Source organism: Gymnoscopelus braueri (genome assembly GCF_963280865.1).
Source record: "Gymnoscopelus braueri genome assembly, chromosome: 10".
NCBI lineage: Eukaryota > Metazoa > Chordata > Actinopteri > Myctophiformes > Myctophidae > Gymnoscopelus > Gymnoscopelus braueri.
In genome coordinates, this window is record NC_137611.1 from 31,191,919 (window position 1) to 31,215,624 (window position 23,706).

Genomic DNA, 23,706 nt, shown 5'->3' on the forward strand with positions numbered 1-23,706 from the left:
GAATGTAAAACTGGCATTCGGTTTCCACTAACCCTTAAGTGGAATAATACCTAGAGGAAGCAAAGTAAAACTAGGTCGGATAAGGAAGACTATTACTTTAGGCCTATGTAGTCAGAGATTAACCAGATATGTTTGAAGCGTGTGGCTTCTTTTAACCATGTGTGTACTTTTGACTAGATTCATTTTATAGTTTATTCTCTCACATCACTTACGGCGGTTTCACACTGGATCCGTTTTCATTGAAAACGTTTCCCAGTTCGAATGCTGGCCTCAGTGGCCTGCATTCACATTGGGCATAGATCCTATCGCACCACAGAACACATGCATATACACCCCCGATCCTACAGGTGGCGGCATGCACATAGTGTTTCCCCTGTGGACACAGACGTCATCAACTATGCGACAATGTTTGTGCTGGTCTCGCACAAATATGCATTTAAATATGTTGAAAGCAAGGGGGCGGAGTTGCGGTGAGAACTGAATAACACTACTCATCATGAAAACATCATGCACGTGCAATATAAAATATTAATATTATCCAGTGATATGAAAACATTAGCTAATGTTTTTATATCACTGGATAATATTAATATTTTATTTCAAGGTGCCTTGACAAAATTAAAACACCATTACATTATTATGAATAGTATTAACCACATGAACCCCAGCATGGGGGGAACATAAGCCAAAAATAGCCAATCTACAAGCTCACAACGCGTGACGCGTTGTGAGCTTGTAGATCTGCTATTTTTGACAGAGAGATTTGGTGTTGACAGATAAAAGCGTCCAAGAAAAGTAGGTCCGTTTTTACTGAGAATAGAGGGTTTAAGTAGGCTACATAATAATAAAACAATAACTTTATTTATATAGCACTTTTCAAAACATGAGTTACCTTATTTTATGCTACAATTGGAGAAAAGGTCAAATAAAAGATACACGTTTTTTTTTAAGCATAAGGGAATAGCCTACCATAGTTAACAAGTAAGTTAATTCTGACAAGCAATAAAGAAAACACATTTAAACAAACTAAAATGAGACCAAAATAACTTTGGTCTCGTTGCCCACATCAACAAACAAACAAATACAGACATACATGTGAATTACATCAATAATTATGAATGACAGATTCATATGGTAGAAGAGTGCAATTTATGACAATAAAGCACAGAGATGTTTCGTTTTTGTAGCCCACGTTTGTGTGTGAAACTGTAGAATTAATAAAAAGAAACTTCTCATTTATTTTGGATAGTAATTATTCAGCTATTCTTCATTATGCTCATTATAATATTATATTATATATTATCTTCATATAACTGGTCCTCATAATGCTCATTATAATGTATTTTGGATAGTAATTTAATGTATTATTCTGCTATTCTTTATTATGCTCACATAAGCTATTTAGAAGGGATAAACTAAACTGTGCATTCAGGAGAAATTGCATCATGAGTGAAACGGCTATAGTCCTTGGGAAACTATAAACCTACGTAGGCCTACATCTAAATGAGTTACCATATTTACTTACAAATTTCAAATTACAAAGCCTTATAAGCTATATATTTCTGGGATGCATAGTAGCTGAAACTCCACAAGATACCCACAAGATATACTATATGCGCTGCTCGTGCTCGCGCACCTGCAATGCGCGATGGAGACCCATGTTTCATGACTGATAGACATGAAAGAAGGCCCTTCACAGCTAATAGAGAATTTTAAATTTTAAGAATCGGTTCAGAATTGAATGAGTAAAATTGTTAGAAAGGCTCCCATATAAGTTTATTATTATTTCAATTGTTATGTTCCACCTTAAGAGTAATATGCACCAGCCCTTTAAGTGCGCAATGCATTCTGGGGCGTTTCATTCATTCAGTAGCACCGGCTAGAAGAGCTGTGTTTTTGTTGGCTGTTTTTGTCGAGTTTATATACCGTCACCTATTCCAAATAGCGGGCCACTTCCGTCTAACAGTACGCTTGCTTTCACATTGCAGCTACCGTACCCGAAAACGCATGATTCGGATCCGAGACTGCCTCCCGAGGTGGTTTCGGGAACGGAACGGTGATCCGTTTCGCGGGTCGATTCGCTACATTCACACTAGCCAAGCGGTCTGGAATGCGCACCCGGGACCTGAGTGTGAAAGCGCCCTTAGATTTGCTCTCGGTCACCCAGCTCACTGGTTTTTATTTAAATTCTATACCTCATCGCTCACTTTTTCTTCTCTCCCTCCACCTGTCATACCTTCTCTCTATCAGGTGTGTTGTACCTGCAGTATGCGGAGGACACTAAGCAGGTTGCGTTGCCCAGTGAGCTGACAGGCCTGGACACACTGAGGGCGCTGTTTGTCAGCGCCTTCCCCCACCAGCTCAGCATGAAGATGCTGGAGTCTCCCAGCGTGGCCATCTACATCAGAGACACCGGCCACAACGTCTACTATGAACTGGAAGACGTTAGGTGGGTCCTACCGAGCTTTGGAACACTGACTGAGCATACATTAACCCATTAAAACCGGGAAAGCATCTGTGTCATTTTAGATTTTAGCTATTATAATGTAGCAACAAAAGTTTTTCAGAAAACTCTTAGGATTTAGAGCAGTGGTTTATACAGAATCAGAATCAGCTTTATTGTCACATCACAGGTTTACAGAGTAAAGAAGTGGGTGAAATTTGTTTTTGTGCATAGTTCCCATTGCATCGTTATTTCCATAGAAGAAAGAAAGGCAAGAAGAATAGGAATTGGGGGGAACAAAAAAATTATTATCTACATATTTACTCATGGTACCATGAGCATAGCAGAAGATGTATACTGTGCATGATACTACTGATTTAGAAGGCATTTGTAGAATCGGCCTCAGGTCTTGGGATAACCCAGTTCACATGGCACATACACACACACACACACACACACACACACACACACACACACACACACACACACACACACACACACACACACACACACACACAGAAGAATGAAGTACAGCTGACCTTGACTGAAACCATTATTGTCTGACCTAACATGTTGACGCTGGCAGTAAGACGTGCGAACGCGGGAAGCGAACGCAGCTCGAAAATAACAATAAGAAGAATCGAAAGGAATGAGCAATTGTAGAGAAGTGGGTGGTACAGTGAAATTAGTGAGAACAGGGCCGCCACAAGAAGGCTCCATACCGTTGGCACTCAGAAACTATAATATAATTGCTAGGTTGCTTGGGTCCAAGTTTAGTTCCTGTCAGCGTCAGCCACTGATATTCGCAAACACCGCAACAGGAAATAAACTTGGACCCCATATTTATTTTGTGTGAAAAGGTCTATTTACACTAGTATGTGCTGAGCTGGGACAATATCCCACTCCTAGGCTGTGTGGTCTTACACGTGTTAACAGAGAAAAGCTTCAAAGGGATTTGGCTTTCCTGACCGCATCCTTGTTATCAAGGCTATCAGATGAATGTGTTAAACCAATTAGCCCCAAGAGGCCGTGGTTTACAGTGATTTTATAACAGCCAAGGGGCGTTTTTGCGGAAGGTGCAATGCGGAGCGGAGTGGAGCCTCTTAGCTGTGGAGGTTTTTGTTCTCGGATTGAGTTCTTTTCATGTGGTTATAGATTATAAACTGTGTCTGTTCCATTGATTTGGTTTTGTCTTGTCTTGTAGAAACATCGCCTCCCGCTCCTGTCTGAAGGTTTACCACAAAGATGCAGCACACGTCTTCAACCGTCGCTCCAGACCTAGCAGCAGTGATCCAAGGGTGAGCCTCTCTCTCTCTCTCTCTCTCTCTCTCTCTCTCTCTCTCTCTCTCTCTCTCTCTCTCTCTCTCTCTCTCTCTCTCTCTCTCTCTCTCTCTCTTCATATTACTGGGCGTGGGCGAGTTCATTCAAATCAAGTGGCGTCAAGTAACCGTACAAAAAGCTTATAACAGAGAAACAGAGAGCTAATTTGGTCTGATATAGCAATTTGTTTGGAAAATATGTAATTAGTCCCCCTTTCCTACAGTGTTTTTTTTCCTTCTTAGTCTTCTTCTAATGTTACTGTAGTTGAAGGCCTGGCATGAGTAGCCAGTATCGTACCGTTTTCAGGCATCTTTACTAGGTGAGAAATAGCTGAAATGCTTAAAATTAACGTGAACGCTGAAAGGCATACATTAAAAACAATGGGCCCGATTCACTAAGCTGTTTACACCCATATTTTGAGTGTAAACAGCTTTATGGTCTTAAATGGGGGCGTGGAGCAATGCAAAGAATCTTCAATGTGAACGCACCTCTCACCTTCAGGCAAAAATGAGGAACAACTGTGATCCGCACATATCAGGGATTTACACACGCCTTTGTGAATTGCACATTGGTTTTTGCATAGAGAAAATACACCTTCCTTTAGACATTTTATTTACACCCATATTTACACTGACATTTACGACCAGCTTAGCGAATCGGGCCAATTGTATGTCCCGCTGCTACCACTATCTCCTATAGAGACATGGTCCCACAAAACTACGAGGAAAAGAAGATATAAGATCACTTTGTATCTTAAGAAGGGAGTGAATGCCCACATTGAGTACTGAGGTATTGGTTAGGCTGGAGGAAACCGACCGGAATTGAAAGAATGCTTCCACGCGCTCTGGCTCTGATGCAACGTTTATTTACCTTTGACCCTGATGACGGCATGCTGCTGTACGGCAGCATTCTTTCTTTTTTCATAAGGATCACTTTGTGACGGCTGGAAGTCTGGGGAGGCTGTCTGCTGACAATCTGACAGTGTGTCACAGATGCACATACAGTAGAAACACCAAGCCATTGATAAGAACAGATGATAAGGACAACCCCGCACCAGTGTGTGAGAGTTGTTCAGAAAGCCCATTGAATGAATTGTACAGAAACAAATATATATTCTTTAAATATATATATATAGGCCTAATTGTATGTGCATTACAGTATAGTCTATGCATTTGAATTGAATATTTGAATCTAATCAATAGTGGGTTTATGACTACAATACTTGTCCAGGTTAGTAGAAATGTCACCCTACTAGCTCCTTAGACTAGTCCTTAAATTCCACCCAATCAATGTACCTTCCAAACTTTGCACACACAAACTGTGTGCACACGATAACCTAGCACATGCAGTACATAATACAACTTAAACCCTCTATACTTTGCTGTATGTCAATCAGCAAAAAAAAAATCTACAAGCTCACAACGTGTCCCGTTAAGGACAATTCATGCTTTGCGTGACAAGTGTCAAACGACACATTACACAACAAAAGTGATGAGGACAAAAATGAGTCGAATAATAATAATAATGGTGCATTTATATAGCACTTTTATCCAAAGCGCTTTACATAGATTGTGCATTACATTCACCCATTCACACACACATTCATACACCGATGGCAGAGGAAACCATGCAAGACACCAACCTGCTCATCGGGAGCAATTAGGGGTTCAGCGTCTTGCTCAAGGACACTTGGACACTAACTCTGGGGGAGCCCCCCAGCCCGGGATCGAACTGGGAACCTTGCGATTTCTAGTTCACTCTACCCGGCCACTCTACCCCTGAGCCACTGCCGCCCCACTGCCTCGAAAAATAATGAACGGTTGCTGACGCTTCATAAAATGTTGTGTGCTCTGATTGGTTGGGAAGACGAAGTAAGCTCTGTTACCACGGAGATGCACGAGACCACACTCACTCTCTTGTTTACATCTAGTGGTGACGCTGTCAGCAAATCCCAGACAGTATGAATGCTCAAAACCCAGAACGTTGTGAGACACACAGTGCGACCTGACGTTCGACACTTGGCACTCCAAATTGGCCTTCATAATGTATTGTGAGCTATTTTCACAGAATGTTGGCCTATCTTTGTCAAATGTCTGCCTATCATGACATGGCTTTAATTAGGGATGCTGGGGTTAAAGAGCAATAAGGCTCAACTGACTGTAGTATCCATGGTCTGGCTGACCTACAGTAGGCTTGTCTAGACTTGTTTCATGTCTACTATAATGCTACGTCTCATTCTCTTTACCTCTCACTTGCTCTTCCTCTCCTTCAATCTTTTCCATCTTTCTGTCTGTCTGTCTGTCTGTCTGTCTGTCTGTCTGTCTGTCTGTCTGTCTGTCTGTCTGTCTGTCTGTCTGTCTGTCTGTCTGTCTGTCTGTCTGTCTGTCTGTCTGTCTGTCTGTCTGTCTGTCTCTCGCTGTGTCCATCTCTCTCTCTTTCCTATTCTCCCCTCTCTTCCCATTCTCTCTCTGCATTTCTTTCTTTGTGTTCTCCATCAACTCTGTTTTGCTGTGTCTTGACATTCCTAAGCTGTGTGTTGAGGAATGCTGGAAGCCGGTTCTTATCAGGATTGCAGGCTTGCCGTGGTTTGGTTTTGCTCCATAATCTGATGCAGCATGTTATGGGATAAAAGGACTGTAGCATGAGACTGTGGTGTTGAGATGTACAGAGCCTCCTAAGCTCTTGTTCTGCTGTTGGAGATGTTAGACTTAGAATAGTGAGTGATAATTCAAGAAACAAACACAAACACACACACACACACACACACACACACACACACACACACACACACACACACACACACACACACACACACACACACACACACACACACACACACACACACACACACACACACACACACACACACACACACAGGTATAATGACACAATGCAATGAGACTGGCAAACACACACAGACATACAGTATGTGGAATTGCAGACAAGCATGTGAACACACATACATGCGTGAGATGCGCTCGCGCACACACACACACACACACACTCAAACTTCTTCTTTAGCCGTGATATAGCAGGCGTGAGGTTGACTCCCGGTCATGGACTTACTGTAGGTTGTGGTGTGCCATCTTCGTAGCTGTGGTATTACAGCTATAAAGACCAAAACATCCACATATTGCCAAATCTTTTTTTCTTCAGACTAGCCATGTAATCTTATCCCTGGAATATCCTCAAAGCTTTCAAGGGTTACAGCTCTTGTCAGCCTTGGGATTGTGTGGGTTGACTCGAGGGAATTCATGCCTTCTGGTGCTGATTGTTTAGTTTTCTCCGGTCCTCTTCATAATGTAAGGGAATGTTATTGGGACAGTTTCAAGGTTATTAAATAATATGTAGCCTGTTGTACCAAACACATGTTTTTGCGTGGCATTTTTTAGAAATATTGGAAAAAGTGTAGAAAGGATTTCTACCCACTGGCAACAGTTTATATAGCCATTGGGAAAGAACGTAAATGTATACTGGGTCTAGACCCAAAAGTAAATATTCTGAGTAAGTATTCTGGTCAACTCTCAATTCTGCCTGGCCTTCAAAAACAAAGGGTGAAATGGTCAATGGCCAGTAATAAACCGTAGCGGGACATGCAGTTGTCTGTGAGTCATTTAGAATCCGTTATGATCGTCAGGTTTACTCATTTAGACCTGAGGCCCATTCAAAAAATGTCTTTTCAGTTTTGTGAAAAACTTATGTTGCAGTGGTACTCAAACTTTTTCATGTCAAGCACATGTTCCAGGGACTCCTAGAAGCAAAGATTTGAGTCAAAAAAATATATATATATATATATTCAAAGATTAGCAAAATTTTTCACGATTTTTCAAACATTTCAATATTTTTGAATAGCCAAAGAAATCTAAAATGACACAGATGCTTTCCCGGGTTTAAGCGGGTTAAAAAACACAACAAGGCTGTCCTGTCTGTCTTTGGACTGACCAGAAAGTCTGTTTTGTGGCACTGAGACATACTACAGCTACAGTGTAACTCTGTTCTGGTAGCCTATGGCTTAAAAAACTCACAGTTTACTAATGTAACTCGGTTTGTGGATAACAGTTTGGTACATTTTCTGTGCAAAAAAAAAAGAGAAATGCATAGCATACGGTAAAATTGTATTTGTGAAAAACAGTATTAATTGTGACATACTCGACCCTTGATGAACAATGTCGATACTTTCTCCTTTTATAATTTAGGTCACTGCATGGGAAACCGTGTTTCCACCCCGGGGAGTTAAGTATGTAGGAGGAACATTTTCTTCTGGCTTCTGGAGATAGTGGTCTCCAGGAGTGCTATAGAACGCAGAAAGCACAGGAAGTGGTTGCAACATTCTACAGTAGGAGAGAGTTTTCCCTATCAATGACAGAGTCCATGCACCAATTATTTCAACAGTGTACTGATAACATGTCCCTACATGTACAGTGTACAGTATTTTTTGTCTATTAAGATGTTTATATAGTGTTGAACTCATGCTGTTAGCCATTTCTGGGAGCATTTCATGGAGGTCGTCAGGGGGTGAGTCTGATTGCGGCACATTTTGGCATGGGAAACCAAGAAGTGACTATTTCTCTCTGTGCAACAGGAATTAGCAAAGTGCAACAGTTAATCGAACTAATTGATTTAATGGATACTTTTTTAATAAATCGCTAATCGATCATTTAAAAAAATTATTGACTGCTATTTTAGGCATAGGAGAAAAGTTTCAAAATATGTTAAAATAATTGTGACAATGTTTCGACATGTTGCTGAGACGCTATTTTCACAATTTTTGCATGACACCGTTGTGCGACAAAGTGTAAAATAACACTTAAGTGGTTAATGGATTTTCTGATTTATAAAATACATTTTTAATTAATGCTGCAGTAGGTGTGTGCTGTCCTAAAAAGAAAAATACCCAGTTTACACGGTAGCCGAGCTTGACCAGCTCAGTGGCCTTGTGGTCGTTAGGTTAGGGTGAGATTGGGAGGTTGGGTTTGAACTTTGAATCCCCCGTCCGGGTCACACCAAAGACAATAAAAATGGGACCCAATTAAGGCCTCCCCTGCTTGGCACTCAGCATCAAGCGTTGTATTGGGGGTAAGTCCCTGCGACATGCTAGCGCCATGTCCATGGGGTGTACTTGTACATCAAGACGCCTCACGCTACAGAAACAGGAGACAGGCTCCTGCCCCGTGGGCCACATGGCTCAGGAACCGTTGGCTCCCGAGGCTAGTTACTTGCATTGTTAGCGAAGACATCCTCACAACATGATGCAACCTGTTGTGAGCTTGCAGATTGGCTCATTTGACATTGGATACCGTCAAGCAACCTAATATAATAAATCAGGTATATTAAACCGTGCTGGTTCGTGGTCATAGAATGCATTTAGTGCCATGCTACTGCTGCTGTTCACACCCTAGTGAGATTCAAAAATTCTGCAAACCCATGTTGTCTTTGTACAAGTGGGTGTGTTGGTTGTGACACAGCTGAGATGGATTACTCCTGTACAAATCCACATATACCTTATGGGCAAATGTGTAACTCCACAGAGCTACTGCAGAGGTTGCTTGGGGGTGTGCACAGACTTTACGTTATGCGGTATGAGCAAATATTTGTGTTATTGGGCATATATTGTATGTGCTGTCACCAAACTGAATATCTGAACTGGAAAAAAAATGAAGATTGCTCTTGTGAAAGATAAATCCTTTGGAAGGTGTAGAATATAGAATATACAGTAATGGTGAAAATGTTGCACCAAGAGGAAAGGACGCTTTAAAGCAGAAGTCAAAACTAATTATTGTAAATCCTAATGGTATTATGAACAAACAATGGTGGCGTGGCACATTTTTGCACACCTGCGCAACAGGTCAAACCGTTTTGTCTGTAGGGGATTTAACAATATATACAGGAAAAAAGCTTTAAACAGGCATGTTGTGATGACTAATGAAACCCCAGGCAGTTAGTTATGTGTCATGACTCGCTGAGTGGCTTTACGTACAACTTGGAACCTTGTTGATAAAGCAGAGAGGGAGAGGGCCGGGCCGACGCCCTACTGAATCAAAGCGTTGAGATCCTAAAGAGTTCTCCCGCTCGCATAGGCACACAGTCACACACCTTGCCTCTGCAGTGCTGCTGAACGTGTTCATGGCCAGGTGAGTCTATAAGACAATGGTGGTTCCCAAACTTTTTAGCTCAAGACCCAAAACAGAAATCAGATGTTTGACCGGGGCCCAAAATAGTGAAAATAGCAGATCTACAAGCTCGCAACGCGTCGCTTTGCGCTGCGTTGCAAGCTTGCAGATCTGCTATTTTTACTACTTCTTAAGTATTTGTTTTCTAATTTAGGGAATTTCTTTTATTTATTTTTATTCATGAAATTATTTTTTGAAAAATGTTTGAATTTGTTTTCAACTCATTAAACGTTTGTTTTTTTGTGGAAATCTTTAGAAAATCTTTTAAAATAATAATAATTAATGTCAAAATTTAGGAAATAAAAACTGAAGGGATATTCACTCGCAACCCATGAAAATGGATCCGCGACCCACAAATGGGTCCCAACCCACTGTTTGGGAGCAGTGGTCTAAGGCATTTTGAGAGGTGAAGAAAAACAAAGGTGGTCGCTTGCACAGCATGCATTTTTGCAGCGCTGTTTTTGCACAGCTGTAGAGAATAGATGCAGGATGGATACGATACGCATTGCAGTGCCGCACAAATGGGTACTTAAAAGATAAGATAATAATTAAACGAGGTGATATTTGAATATAACTGGAAGATTCTCAATACAGTAGGCATACAGGTATGCAGTGTGTGCAACAGCATCTGTACACATAGCAAATGTGTACAGAGTTTTTGCAGAACTCCACTACATCTCAGAGACAAATATGTGTTTAGATTTAGATTAGTATTACAAAACATACATTAACCACTTCAGCCCTATTACTATAACTTTGGCTGTTTGAAAATAGTCTACATAGCTTGTAATAGCCTACAAGCTCACTTGTAGATCTGCTATTTTCAAAAGATTTGTATACATTACCTGAAAACTGCATGAGTACTTTTACTTTTGGTACTTCAAGTATATTTTGATGCCAATACTTTTGTACTTTTACTCAAGAATTGAAGTAGTACTACTGCCACCACCACTGGGTGTATGCATGAATTTATGGAGAGTGTAAGCATTATGTCAACAAGCCATATGGACGGACAGACTGTGTAAAGCTGCACTTTGCTTGAATGCATGCATGCATGCAGAATCTATATGTATATCAGGCAAGACAGGCAGTAGAGTTGTGTATGTACAAGATCAGCCTTGGTGAAATACTATTTTGGTTGGAATAGACTGCTGCTGCACTGTGTAAATGGCAAGGGATACTGTAGCTACACACAGTTTGTGTCAGTTTTTATGCCCCAAAGTACTTAACAAAGGGTATTCTAAGGGTCATGTCAGTGATTGCAGCTTTGCACCGCACACATAATGTTTTCAATAATGCATTCTTTCGTTGTGCATTAGCAAAACATGGAATTGAGGCCTGGGGTTAAGAAAACTACAGTGTTTGCTGTCCCAAACTTGTAAAGAAAAAAGACACTTCCTGACTTTTGAAGGATTTGCAAAGAAAGAAAGAAAGAAAGAAAGTATTTTCTACACTGTGACTGCTCACTCAACTATTCTACAAAGACCGTAGTGTTTGCAGAGTGGGTGTGTGTGTTATGAGATTTATAAGATAAAGAAAAGATAAGATAAACCTTTACTGATTCCTGGGCGGAAATGCAGGTGTCATAGCAGCAACAGCAGTGAGAGTGAAACACAGGAGAGGTACAGAGTAAGAGGAGCCTTTATTCCAGTTTTCTTTACATGCAGGTGGTTGTATGGTCTTGGTAAAAAAAAAGAGAAGAAAGTTATTCTCAGCAAGTGTTTTTTTTTTTTTTTTTTTTTTACAAACATAGTCACCACTCTGATATACTGCATAGTACATATTATATTAGAGTACAGGGATTAAATCACAAACACCTTTGTCCCTTGGCCTGCTATGCACAAACACATACGTACTGACACATGTAAATAATATATTATAATAATGTTTCTATGCTTATATTTCAGTGTACACTTTGTTTGAATATTCTGTTTCCCTAGGAGGCACATACGTGTCTGATATAATGCAGTTAAACAAAATATTTTATTTTTTATTTGGGACCATCTTTTGACACTATAAAGTAAACAATCTAAAAGAAGAACTAATTAAATTGTTTATTAGATTAAATGCTTCATAGTCAGGTGTGAAATGGAATAAGCATTTTATTTCAAAGCGTACAATGTCTTCAACCCTTTGTTTTTGGACACCATTGAGCCACTGCCAGAGAGCGCGTTACACTCACCACTAGGATATTCTATTTGACGTGTATTCGTGATGCTCTCTTGTCCTTTATTTTCTTATTACTGTTTGTTTTTATACCAACACTCTCCCATGCTAGACCACTTTCACAGTTTGACTTCCTCATTCCTGCTGTCCTCAGTATATTGTTGCATCAACAATGTTTCCATGGTACACTGTACTGTTGTTATTATTGTTTTTAAATGCACTACTTTTGTGCTTCTAATCTTAATTGATTCCTACCATTCGTTTTCTGGGCGTAACATTTGCAGAAAATAGCAGATCTACAAGCTCACAACGAGTCGCAATGCGATTTTCATCTCTCAAGCTGCCCTTTAGCAAGGCGCTTGTGGCCAACAATAGAACACTGTGATTGGTATACTGGACATCTCTTGTACATGTGAATGTTTGTGTGATTGTGCGACCCTTCTCTGGATAAAGGCTCTAAACAGACGTCTTTCTTGTCCGCCAGATATCCAAGGAGGTTTTGTACGGCAACCCCGGCGCGGTACACTCCCTGCCCTCTTCCGCTCGCAGCAACCTCCACAACCTGCAGGGGTCCATGTCTCCACCCATGGTGCGCTCCATGCCCTCCTCTCCCTCCAGAATGGTGTATGCCGGGGCCGCCAGGCCCGGCGCCGGAGCGGTCAGGCCGGCCAGTGCAACGTTACCCCGAGAACTGATGTCTGGGGCGGGCCGATCGGTGAACGTCTGCAACAACAGCAGCAGCGCCATACTGGAGAGGAGAGACGTTAAGCCTGGTGAGAGGAAACACCTTTACCCTTCCCGTCCCTCTATAGTCATTATTTGACTTCTTTGTCGTCATTTACAATTATGCAGCCGATGTCTCCCAATTTGTTATCACTTTCAACCAGCCTCCTCTATTTTGGGCATGTCTGCATTGGCAAAATAATTGCAAAACCTTTTAAAAAAAAACTTTTAATATACAGTAGAAGCTCACAACTTGTCATGTTTTGACAAGTTGTGAGCTTATAGATCAGCTAATTTAGAACATTTGTAAATAGGGCTTAAAGCTGCACCTTGTAACTTTCATGAACTACCAGAGATTCAAACCCGGGTCCCCTTTGCAAGTGCTGACATTTTTACCACTGAGCTGATAGAGAAAAAAAGTGAAAATAGCAGATCTACAGAGTTGAATACAGATACAAGGTTTCTGCCCAAAAGCAACGTTATGCTCTTCCATTGCCATTCCCAGCACACTTTGGTTTGTGGAGCTGTACCCAGATAGACGTCTCCAAAATTACATAATTGAACCATTTCTTAACATACTCATGTAATGTTTGAGACAATGGAGCAGACACGAGTCCAGTGGACTGTCGACGGACTTTTGCCTTTCACAGTCCAGTGTACTCAAAGCACAAACAGCGTGTACCGGCCCCATTTTGTAGACAACATTACTCATAGACAGGTCACACGGACAAGTACATACGGACACAAAAAATAACTTCTGCTCAGGGTCTGCCATATGTCCGTGGAGACCCAGGGCGAACCCTGAGCAGATGTCCGCCGAGGAGGTCAGCACAGCGGTCATTTTGCGGTCATCTGTCAGCTTTGTCCATTTTGTGAATATGTATTGTGCTTAGGAACTGGACTTTACAGAATTTCTGAGAAATGATTCTCATAGGACCACTGTCAGACATATTAAATGCTTTAGTTATTTCCTCTCAAGATAATTTTACCTGCTCTTGGTGGTCTGTTTGAGGTGCTGTAGATTTGTTGTTTGAAGTCTCCCACAGAAGGACATCAGTTTGATTGTGGAAGAAATTACGTTTAGAACTCTTTTTTTTTCTCTATGACATACAGTGAGAATTACCTGTATGCTGTGCTGAGCATAATGCACTGCTAAAACAAAAAGAGAATGGAAAGTGATCATTTCATTGGTCATGATCGAGACCCACTGATAATAATATAATTCAGCCTAATCTAACCCACCTCACCACTTTGCCACAGGTACACCGCCTTTCTCCAGTACAGAAAATACAATACCAAACGTTTGTCACAAATGTCCCACCCACCACCCACCAGTGGTGGAAAGTAACTAAGTACATTTACTTAAGTACTGTACATAAGTACAATTTTGAGGTACTCTCACTTGAAAATATTTTCAAACATTTTAGTACTTTTACTTTTGGTGCTTTAAGTACATTTTGATACCAATACTTTTGTACTTTTACTCAAGTAAATGTTGAATTCCGGACTTTTACTTGTAACAGAGTACTTCTACATTGCAGTATTGATACTTTTACTTAAGTAAAACATTTGAGTACTTTTTCCACCACTGCCACCCACTGACCACTGACCTGTTCTCCCATAATAAGGCCGTGAGTCTTTCTCCATCCAAACCTGTTCCTAAAATCTGTTCCTTCCGTTAGATGAAGACATGGCAGGCAGCAAGAGCATGGCCCTGGTGGTCCGTGGAGACGGAGGCCCACGCTACCCGGACTCCTATTCCTCACTGCAGGACGGAGGTCGTCTAAGCATGGCCTCCTCCCTGGGCAGCGCTCCTCCCTCGCTCATGTCGGATGTGGTGGACGCCGGGGGTGGGGGAGGCGGTGGGGGTCATGCACACGCAGGCCTGCCCCAGTACCGGGCCACCATTAAGCCCTTGGTTACCTACGGAGACAGCCTGGAGCACAGGTAAGGGATGCCACTTGTTTTACAGTAAATAAACAGCATACAGTATAGCTGTGGTTCCTAGCCGTTTCTGGATCAGTTGATCAGTTGATAGTTGATGAATTGAATACATAGGACCCCAATGGAAACAAGACCGCAAGGACCAGTGTTTGACTGTACTCGTGCTGTTTGCTTGTTTATTTCTGTCTAATAAAGTATTCAATCAATCAAAGGGTCCACTTGAAAATCTCAAAAGAGTTTGAGATTTTCAAGTAGTAAATTAAGATGCAATCACGGTATGATTGGTTTCATTTAAATAACTATAAAAAAGGGGATTCTTCAACGTTTTCAGCCAAGATAGTAACCAATGACCACTTTTTTGACAAGATGACAGTAAAGAGAGCCAATAAAGACAGTATAATTCAGATTCAAACCCACGATGTTGTTACTGTGCCTTTGCCTATAATTTACACATGTTAAACGCTGCAGTTCAATGTTTTCATGTCTTTCACACCTGTCGGTCGTTCAATCCGTCCGCGCAGGCAGAGCATGAGGAAGTATGGTGACAGCCAGCTGCCTCCTTTAGGCGGCAAAACTCCACCCCCTTCCCCGCACCGAGTGAGCGAAGTCAGGACGTCGGACGGGCAGATCATCAGAGGCGTGGGCATGGTGAATCCGGAGAGGATGTCTCCCATTCGTCGGTCTCTGCGGCGGGAAAGCAACGGGGCGGTCGTGGAGGTGGTGAGCCGCAGCAGGGGAAGTGCGTCGTCCTCCTCTTCCTCGTCCGTTTTTGTCGACTCTCCTCACGGGCCACCCGACGGTCGGCTGTTCCAGGGTCACGTGACTGCAGGCGACCCCCAAGCGTGAGTCAACTTTCACCCGTTTTCATCCCAGTTCCTGCATGCCGTTACAGTATTAGGAAATAGGAAATAGTTTAATTTGAAAAATGTTATGAATAATTATAATAATAAACCCCCGTCTACGTCTCTCTCCATTGCTCATTTACGGCTTTAACTTGGTTTACCTTGACCTTGATTGTGACCGTGACCATCTTTTACAGGGGCCCCTCTGATCATTCTCGCCAAGTTCCATGAAGACCCACCTATCCAGTTTAGATTTTGACCTTCAATTTAGCCTTGACCTTTGACCTTTTCAACCCAAAAGTTAATTTCTTTACACACTGTACTGATCATTCCCAACATGTTTAATGAGTCCCATGTGTTTTTGAGTTGTTTTGTTCACAGACAGTCTGATTACTGTCATGCATTGCTACAGCGGTTAGGGGCCATGCTGACAATACACTGACGATACTCTTGTAATTATTTTACAATGTGTACATACCGTACATATACAGTGTACATGTTTGTGTAATTTCCAAGTTGAGAGACATTTCACATGATGCACATGTAATTTGGCATGATGACATAGTCATGTCATACTCAATTGAATATGATTTTTTTAAATGAACATTGTATGCTACAATGCACATTATACTATTATTATTATAAATGTGTATTTATATGTTTTTTAATTTATATGGAATACATAGCTGAATGGATAGAGAGGCCTTCTTGGAAACTATTAATAGTGCCCATTGCTCCTAATAGTTAGGATGGACAAATGCAGAAGACAAATGTCTTCTGCATACGTATGTGCAAACATACAGCGGCAAAAATAACCCAAAGCAGTGGGGACCAAATTGTTATTAATTTTATTTTATTTTATTTTGTTTCTATTTTTCAGAGAGAGAATTAAAGCAATGGAGCAACAGATAGCCAGTCTGACTGGGCTGGTGCAACACGCGCTGGCTATAGGGACAAATATTCCAGGCATCAAGGATATTGTCAGGTGGGTACCATCTCTGTGAATATAGTATTTCGGTTTGTCAACAATCTGGCATTCCGTATACAAACTGTAAAAACTCCACCTTAATATTTTGTTTCACACCGTTGGCAGCATCTTATACAGAGCTTGACACAATATGCAGGTGAATAATCAGATTGCAGATAGTAATCAGGTTATGACAAGCATTCAGTTAGCAGCCATTGTACAGCCATTGGTTAGATTTGACTTTGATTATTATAATTGTTTAATAAATATTTGTAATTGAATGAAAGGATGAATCACAAATGTAACTGCGTTCATTTGATTACACTAAAATGAGATTAATGATCATTAGATGACCAATTCTATAACTGAAATATTGTCTTGATAGGAATATGCTAACAATTGAGAATTATTAATGTGCGTTTAAACTCATATCAGCTGTCTCAAATCTTTCATTTGGTTCTGTTCAAATAATATCTCTTAATTGGTTTTAGGGAGAGTACCAACACTCACCCAAGCAAAGTTTCACTCAGGTGTGTTGTAGTAACTACAATTGTGTTTTCAGTGAGACCGATGGGAAAAGCCTCCTCAACAACGGACCAGGTGAGAAACATTTTCATTTAACCTCACAACCTCATTTACCCAGATCGAATCTTAAATAAAATAAAAGGAATTAATTCAGAATTCATATTTGAATTAGTTGACTTAGTCACTATGCTACACACCTATTCTACAGGCTAAATAATCTATGCCAACACGGTTTGAACCTAATCATTATGCAGTAGAATTATTATCATTAGTTATTGCTGTATTTGTACAGCTGAAGAAGTTTAAATAGCCACCATTGATCAACCTTTCTGTTTGAAAAGGGTCCTGTAGGTGATGAGTCCGTTCACAAACACTGACATTAACTTTTGTTGTTGAAGAACTCAGTCACAAATGCACTATAATTTTCAGGGGCCAGATCCGCTCAGAACCCGGGTCCTCTGATCGACGGCTACAGTCCTGCTCCATTGGCTATCGCAGGCCCGGCCCCCGGCACAGGGCTGCATCAGAGGTTAACCGTGGCCAAGACCAACGTGTCTGACCTGCGACTGCAACTCAGCCAGCTCAGACACTTACAGGTACAGGAATGCAATGCAATGAAAACCAGTAGTAGCAGCATGAGTTTTTCCGAAAACTGTTAGGATTTAGAAGACATGTTTAGAATCAGCCTCAGGTCTTAATGGGTTAAAAGAAAGGAAAACTTAATGCTAATATTTGATCCCAGGTGGAGTACCAGGAGAGTATGAGCTCCATGTTTCAGATGGCGGGACGGGAGCTGTCGGCGTTGATGTGTGAGAGGCTGGCTCATTGTGAGCAGACTGCACACAGACACCGAGTACAGATGGACCAGGAGAGACTCCACTACCTGAACCTGCAGGAGAGAGTACTCTCACAGCTCAGGTACACAACGCTCACAGTCACTGTATTTCCAAGTATGATGCATACCCTGTACAAGGAAGTTTCAGTCATTGACCCCTGACAGTAATGTCTTCAAGGATGGAAATGTGCATTGATTACCTAAGCCCTATTTTATACTTGAAATAGCCAATCTACAAGCACAATGTGTCACATTGCAATGCGTTGTGTAGATTGGCTTTTTTCTTATTTTTCTTTTAGTTTTTGCCTATAATTATATGGCCACAATAGGGCTGTCAGTGGTTAGAATGCTGTAACTCAAAACATAAACAGAACACCATCAACTGGTAGGAAGTACACGTACCACACTTGCCTGGAAGAAGGTAGCATGAAGGACTGATTGTATCATTTTATACATGTTTGAATGGAATCTAAGAGTTTGCAGTTTGATCATACATTATTTGCCTTCATATTGACAGTTCTATCACCCAAATATCTCCAGTGATATTAGACCGAATCATTATGATGTCACCACAATCACAAATGTACTTCGGGGAGTATAAAGTTAGCAGTGCCACACTGCCGTACAATCCATAACATTTAACATGATTGTTTAAAATTATCATCTAAGATTTTGCGGCAGGTTGGACATGTTCTAAACCTATAAATGCGGACAATGCGCTTTCCGTTCTGTGTGCACTGTATATAGGACACATGCGGCATATCCACCCCTACCCGTTTGTTTGCGAACATTCTGATTTGGTCTTTAGGTGGTAGGGATTATTTTCGTTTACATTTGGAGTGCCGATAGGAGATACTACAATGACATTGTAGTGTACATACAGTACAACCTAGGCTCGACGTGGTTTCCCCTCTCTGTCTACCATCTCTCTCCATACAAGACAAATACCGTAAGAATAATATTACAGCCAACCGTCTTTGCATAATGATCAAAATAACGATTTAGCCTTTTCGGCACTCACACACTTTGAGTTCAACCCAAGCGGTAAATGGTTTGACACGGTAATGAAGTTAAACTAGCGAGGCAGCGTCTTACGGCATACAGTTAATATGATGATATTATAATTAGAGTCGTTAGATGGAGGGCAATGGGAGGCCGACGTGATTTCAAGTGATTGGGGTTTCAGGAGAGATCACGCTATAGGCTGTTACACGCTGACTACTGAAAGGGGGTTGGACTCCTCACGAAGGAAGCCTGGCATTCATCCAGCACTACAGAATGGGAAGTTGTGATCATTAAATCATCAGTCTTGTACTACACGATTTAACCCTTTAAGACCAGGAACGCACCTGTGTGTCATTTTAAGATTTCTTTGGGCTATTCAAAAATAGCAGATATACAAGCTCACAGCACGGCACCGAGTGCCGCGCTATGAGCTTGTAGATCTGCTATTTTTGAAAAAATCTAGATATTTTTTTTGCAAATCTTTCAATATATATGTTTTTTTAAAGCAAACATTTGTAACTCAAATCTTTGCTTCTGGGTATTCTACAAATGTCTTCTAAATCCTAACAGTTTTTGTTTTTTTAAACGTATGTTGCTATATACATCTGGTTCTCAAACTTTTTCATGTCAAGGACCCCCATCTGAAAATATTTTGTTGCAGGGACCCTTAGAAGCAAAGGTTAGAAATGTATATATATAGTATATATTCAAAGATTTTCACACATTTCACAACTTTTTCTTAGCAGATCTATATATATATATATATATATGCTATTTTTTTAATTGCCAAAGAAATCTTAAAATGACGCATGCGTTCCCGGTCTTAATGGCTTAATTACATCATTTATTGTACATGGAATTTGCAGGCTGCCACGCGAGTCCAGCACATCGGCTCTAAGACATGCACGAAGAGTACATAAACAGCATGATGCATTGCTGGGGTATACATGATGTGCTTGATCAGATAATTAATTCATTAAAAACAAACACTAATGTATTTGTACGACTGCGTTGGAGCTTGCAAATGGATTATCCACTCGGTTTGTAGTTGAGAGCAGATGTTTCCTAAACTATAGTGATCTATAGCGTGTACAGCTGTTTAGCGTGTACAGCTGTTTAATAGCGTGTACAGCTGTTTAATAGCGTGTACAGCTGTTTAATAATGTACTCAGGTTGTCAGGAATATTTACGCCGTTATTTTATGCAGTGTCTGAACGCTTTTTGAAAAGTAGGCACGTTCTAGTGGTTTTCAAAGAGTACTTATAGTTTCACTATAATTAAATACACTTAAATTAATACAATACAAAAAAAAATATGAGTGGCTATTCTGGCTGTCAGGTTTCAATATCCACACACACACACACACACACACACACACACACACACATACACACACACACACACACACACACACACACACACACACACACACAAATACATTATCTACCACCACAGAGTTTTTTGATTGTGCTTGATTTGTTTCCTTGCATAATATGTTTAAATTTCACCTCTATGAATCTGTTTCTCATTTACAAATATGACATTTTGGCCATTTAATTTAGTTATATTCATTTAAAATAAATGATTCTGTCCCTAGGCCAGAATCAGTTGAAACGGGGGCTAATGAAAGTCAAACTGGGGTCTGTGACATGAAAACGTAAAAAAAAAACCTGCTTGCTCACTGCATGCTTTAAGACAGTTAACCAGTTAACCAAGTAATGCAATTGCCTTTTTATAATGAACCAATGGAGTTGAGTGGATTTCACTGGTTCTCAACATGGGGTCCGGGGACCACCAGGGGTCCAAACGGACCCTTACGGGTCTGTAACACAGAGAGTGTACACATTTTTGTAGTGAGTTAAATGAATACTGAGGATTTTACGGTGTAGTTTGGGGTCCCAGACATATTAAAACCGGGGAAGCATTCTGTGTCATTTTAGATTTTAGCGTTGGCTATTCAAAAACAGCAGATGTACAAGCTCACAGTGCGTCACTTCGTGCCGCGCTGTGATCATCTGCTATTTTTGAACATTTTTGAAAAATCTCGAAAGTGTTTGAAAAGTGTTGAATAATTTTGAATTACAAAAAAGTTTGAGGACTACCGATTTAGAAGGCATTTGTAGAATCGGCCTCAGGTCTTAATGGGTTAAATAAAACTTGTTAAATGGGGGTCTGTGTTGTAATGCATATCAAACTAGGGGTCCTTGAAATTCGAATGGTTGAGAAACAATAGTATAATGGTATTGTGTGGTTGTACTTAGCGCCTCCACAGGACAGTACAGCACATTACACCAGCTAGGCTTAGCATGGTGCTGGCTGCCTGCCAGCACGTGCTTGTCAGCATGTAAAGTGCGTCCATGTACGTGGATCCTAATAGGCTTCACATGTCTTTGCCTGTAGAGGATCATGTAGACAGACAGCACTGTGGAAGGAGAGGAAGGTGGGGGAGTGTTAACCGGAACATAGGGTCATCATGACCCATTTTGGGTCCCGCACCCATTTTTATGTAAAGTAGTAAAATATAGAATTGAAAGTCATATCTCTGGGTTCTAATGAGAAATGCACCAAAGCACCCATAATCACAGTAAAGAACATTTTTATTATGGCTTACCAGTGCATGTATAGTGACTGGAACGTTTTAATCACATTCATATGAACATCCATCCATCCATCCATCCATCCATCTTCAACCGATTATCGAGTCGGATCCAGCAGAGAGCTCCAGACTTCCCTTTCCCATACAGCCATAAATAACATAAGATTAACAGTGTTAAACCACATTTGGAAAAATTGGAAATTCCCCGGTGGGGAAATTTACCATAATTACTTGTAAATGATGGACTTTGGCCAAGACATTGAATACATCCTGTATTATAACAACATGTTATCAGCTCTTATGAAGCTCAATTAGTCTTGACTTGTCGTCACCTTGATTTTTTTGCTTGTTTTTTGTTCTAATCGCTTTGCTTCTGAGTTTTATTATCATTGAGCAAAATATATAAACCAACCATGCAACTATCCAGATTAACCTAAACGGCGGATATGCTACGTGTGCCTGCCATTCAACCACTTAAACTCTCTAGACCAGGGGTCCCCTCCTTCATCTCTCTCTCAGCTAGGGGGTCCTTGGCCTGAAAACGTTGAAGACCCCTGCTCTAGACTTGGACCAGAGTTAATTGGTTCTGTACTTGGACCACTTTTGTCCCTCTACACCAAATCTCTTTGGCACATTTTTTTTGTTGTTGCTAATGTTCCCCTCAGAATATAGATGCTAGGGTTCAAGTGGTTAAACTAGAGGGTTTAGCCTTGATTGTAGCATTAATGTGGTGGAGCATGTTGGTCTGATATGGAATAAAGTCCTGAGAGTGTTCACTCAGGATTTAACTTTTCTGGATCAGGGCCCACTTGAAAATCTTGAAACTTAAGCATTCAGGGCCCACCCATCTGACCACTTAACTTGTTAAAGGGTCAGATGTGTGGGCAATCAATCGATTGTGTTCCAGCTTGGAGCAATGGAACCAACATACTTTCTTCTTATCCGTTGGCATCGCTTTTTTCTATTAATTACTATTAATGTTATCATTAAAAGCTTAGCATTCTGCCAATTATTTATTATTTGGGGGCCCACTTGCAATACCCTCACGGCCCACCAGTGGTCCGCGGCCCACAGTTTGGAAGCCGCTGGTGTGGATGTTCTGGTTGATAACTTTTTTGTTTAGTTTTTTTCCCCCATCCTTTCCCACGCTTGCCTTCCCATATATTCAAACTGTGTGTGTGTGTGTGTGTGTGTGTGTGTGTGTGTGTGTGTGTGTGTGTGTGTGTGTGTGTGTGTGTGTGTGTGTGTGTGTGTGTGTGTGTGTGTGTGTGTGTGTGTGTGTGTGTGTGTGTGTGTGCGTGCGTGTGTGGAGAGAGAAGACATGTGGCTGCTTGCTGCTTGGCTCTGTGGGGGTTTGGGATTCAACACAGTCCCTCTGTTTTCCCTGGATGTTACCTTTCTCATGATGCCATCTTATTATGTTAAAAAGTTGATTCGTTGACAGAAATATTGTGGCCATTACTCATTGTGTGAGTAAATATTCCCCTGCAGTAGGTCAGGTTTGATTTGAATAGAAGAGAAACTTTATCATCCAGACATGGAAATTTGCCTTTGGGCTTTACTAAGGTAAACATGCAAGGCACATGCGTTTCGTGTTTACATATTAAAAGTGCAAAATGCACTATTTCTACTAGAATTTTCAATAATTATAAGGTATCAATTCATTACCGTATATCATTAATATTAGAGTTAACTAAAACTAAACTAAAAACTAAAACTAGGTGTGACACCGGGGCAGGAATTTCACAGAGGTCATGAGGCCATGGCTGCGGTTGGCCCTCAGTTTGACCTTCTGTCCCTCAAAAACTGATATGCCCTGAGGTCACAGTGGCCTTGATGCCCCGCCCACACTGCCCCAGCTGATTGGACAATTTTCTCCTCTACACCCTTCTTGTCAATATATATTTTTAGATGCCAATGTCTTTCTGAGATTCTGAATTCTTAACCCCCCCCCCCCAGTGTGAAGTTTTGACACGGTAGTTTCTACAAATATCAGACATTTTGATATATACCAATATATTTTGTGAAATAAACAGCTTTATTATTTACATACTGTAGTTCACAATTGGTAATACTATGTATTGAAACACTTGGCCTTGTGGCCTTTCAGCCCTGGCATTTGGCCGTTGTGCCCTCAAAGAATTCACCAAAGGCCAAGTGGCCTTGCCCA

General features: G+C 40.9%; 1 protein-coding gene across 5 annotated transcripts in view; it reads left to right on the forward strand.

The window, feature by feature from the left end:
* LOC308093269 (uncharacterized protein) overlaps positions 1-23,706 on the forward strand; it is a 94,635-nt gene that overhangs the window by 45,563 nt on the left and 25,366 nt on the right. For 4 of the 5 annotated variants that reach the window (XM_080439542.1, XM_080439543.1, XM_080439544.1 and 1 more), the window contains 9 exons: positions 2,251-2,449; positions 3,648-3,741; positions 12,584-12,872; positions 14,505-14,769; positions 15,288-15,608; positions 16,489-16,593; positions 17,138-17,175; positions 17,530-17,696; positions 17,843-18,018. In XM_080439542.1, the coding sequence (XP_080295668.1) occupies positions 2,251-2,449; positions 3,648-3,741; positions 12,584-12,872; positions 14,505-14,769; positions 15,288-15,608; positions 16,489-16,593; positions 17,138-17,175; positions 17,530-17,696; positions 17,843-18,018 (1,654 nt within the window). Of the gene's footprint in view, positions 1-2,250; positions 2,450-3,647; positions 3,742-9,801; positions 9,895-12,583; positions 12,873-14,504; positions 14,770-15,287; positions 15,609-16,488; positions 16,594-17,137; positions 17,176-17,529; positions 17,697-17,842; positions 18,019-23,706 lie in introns of those variants that run through there. The other variant, XM_080439546.1, reaches the window with a different exon arrangement.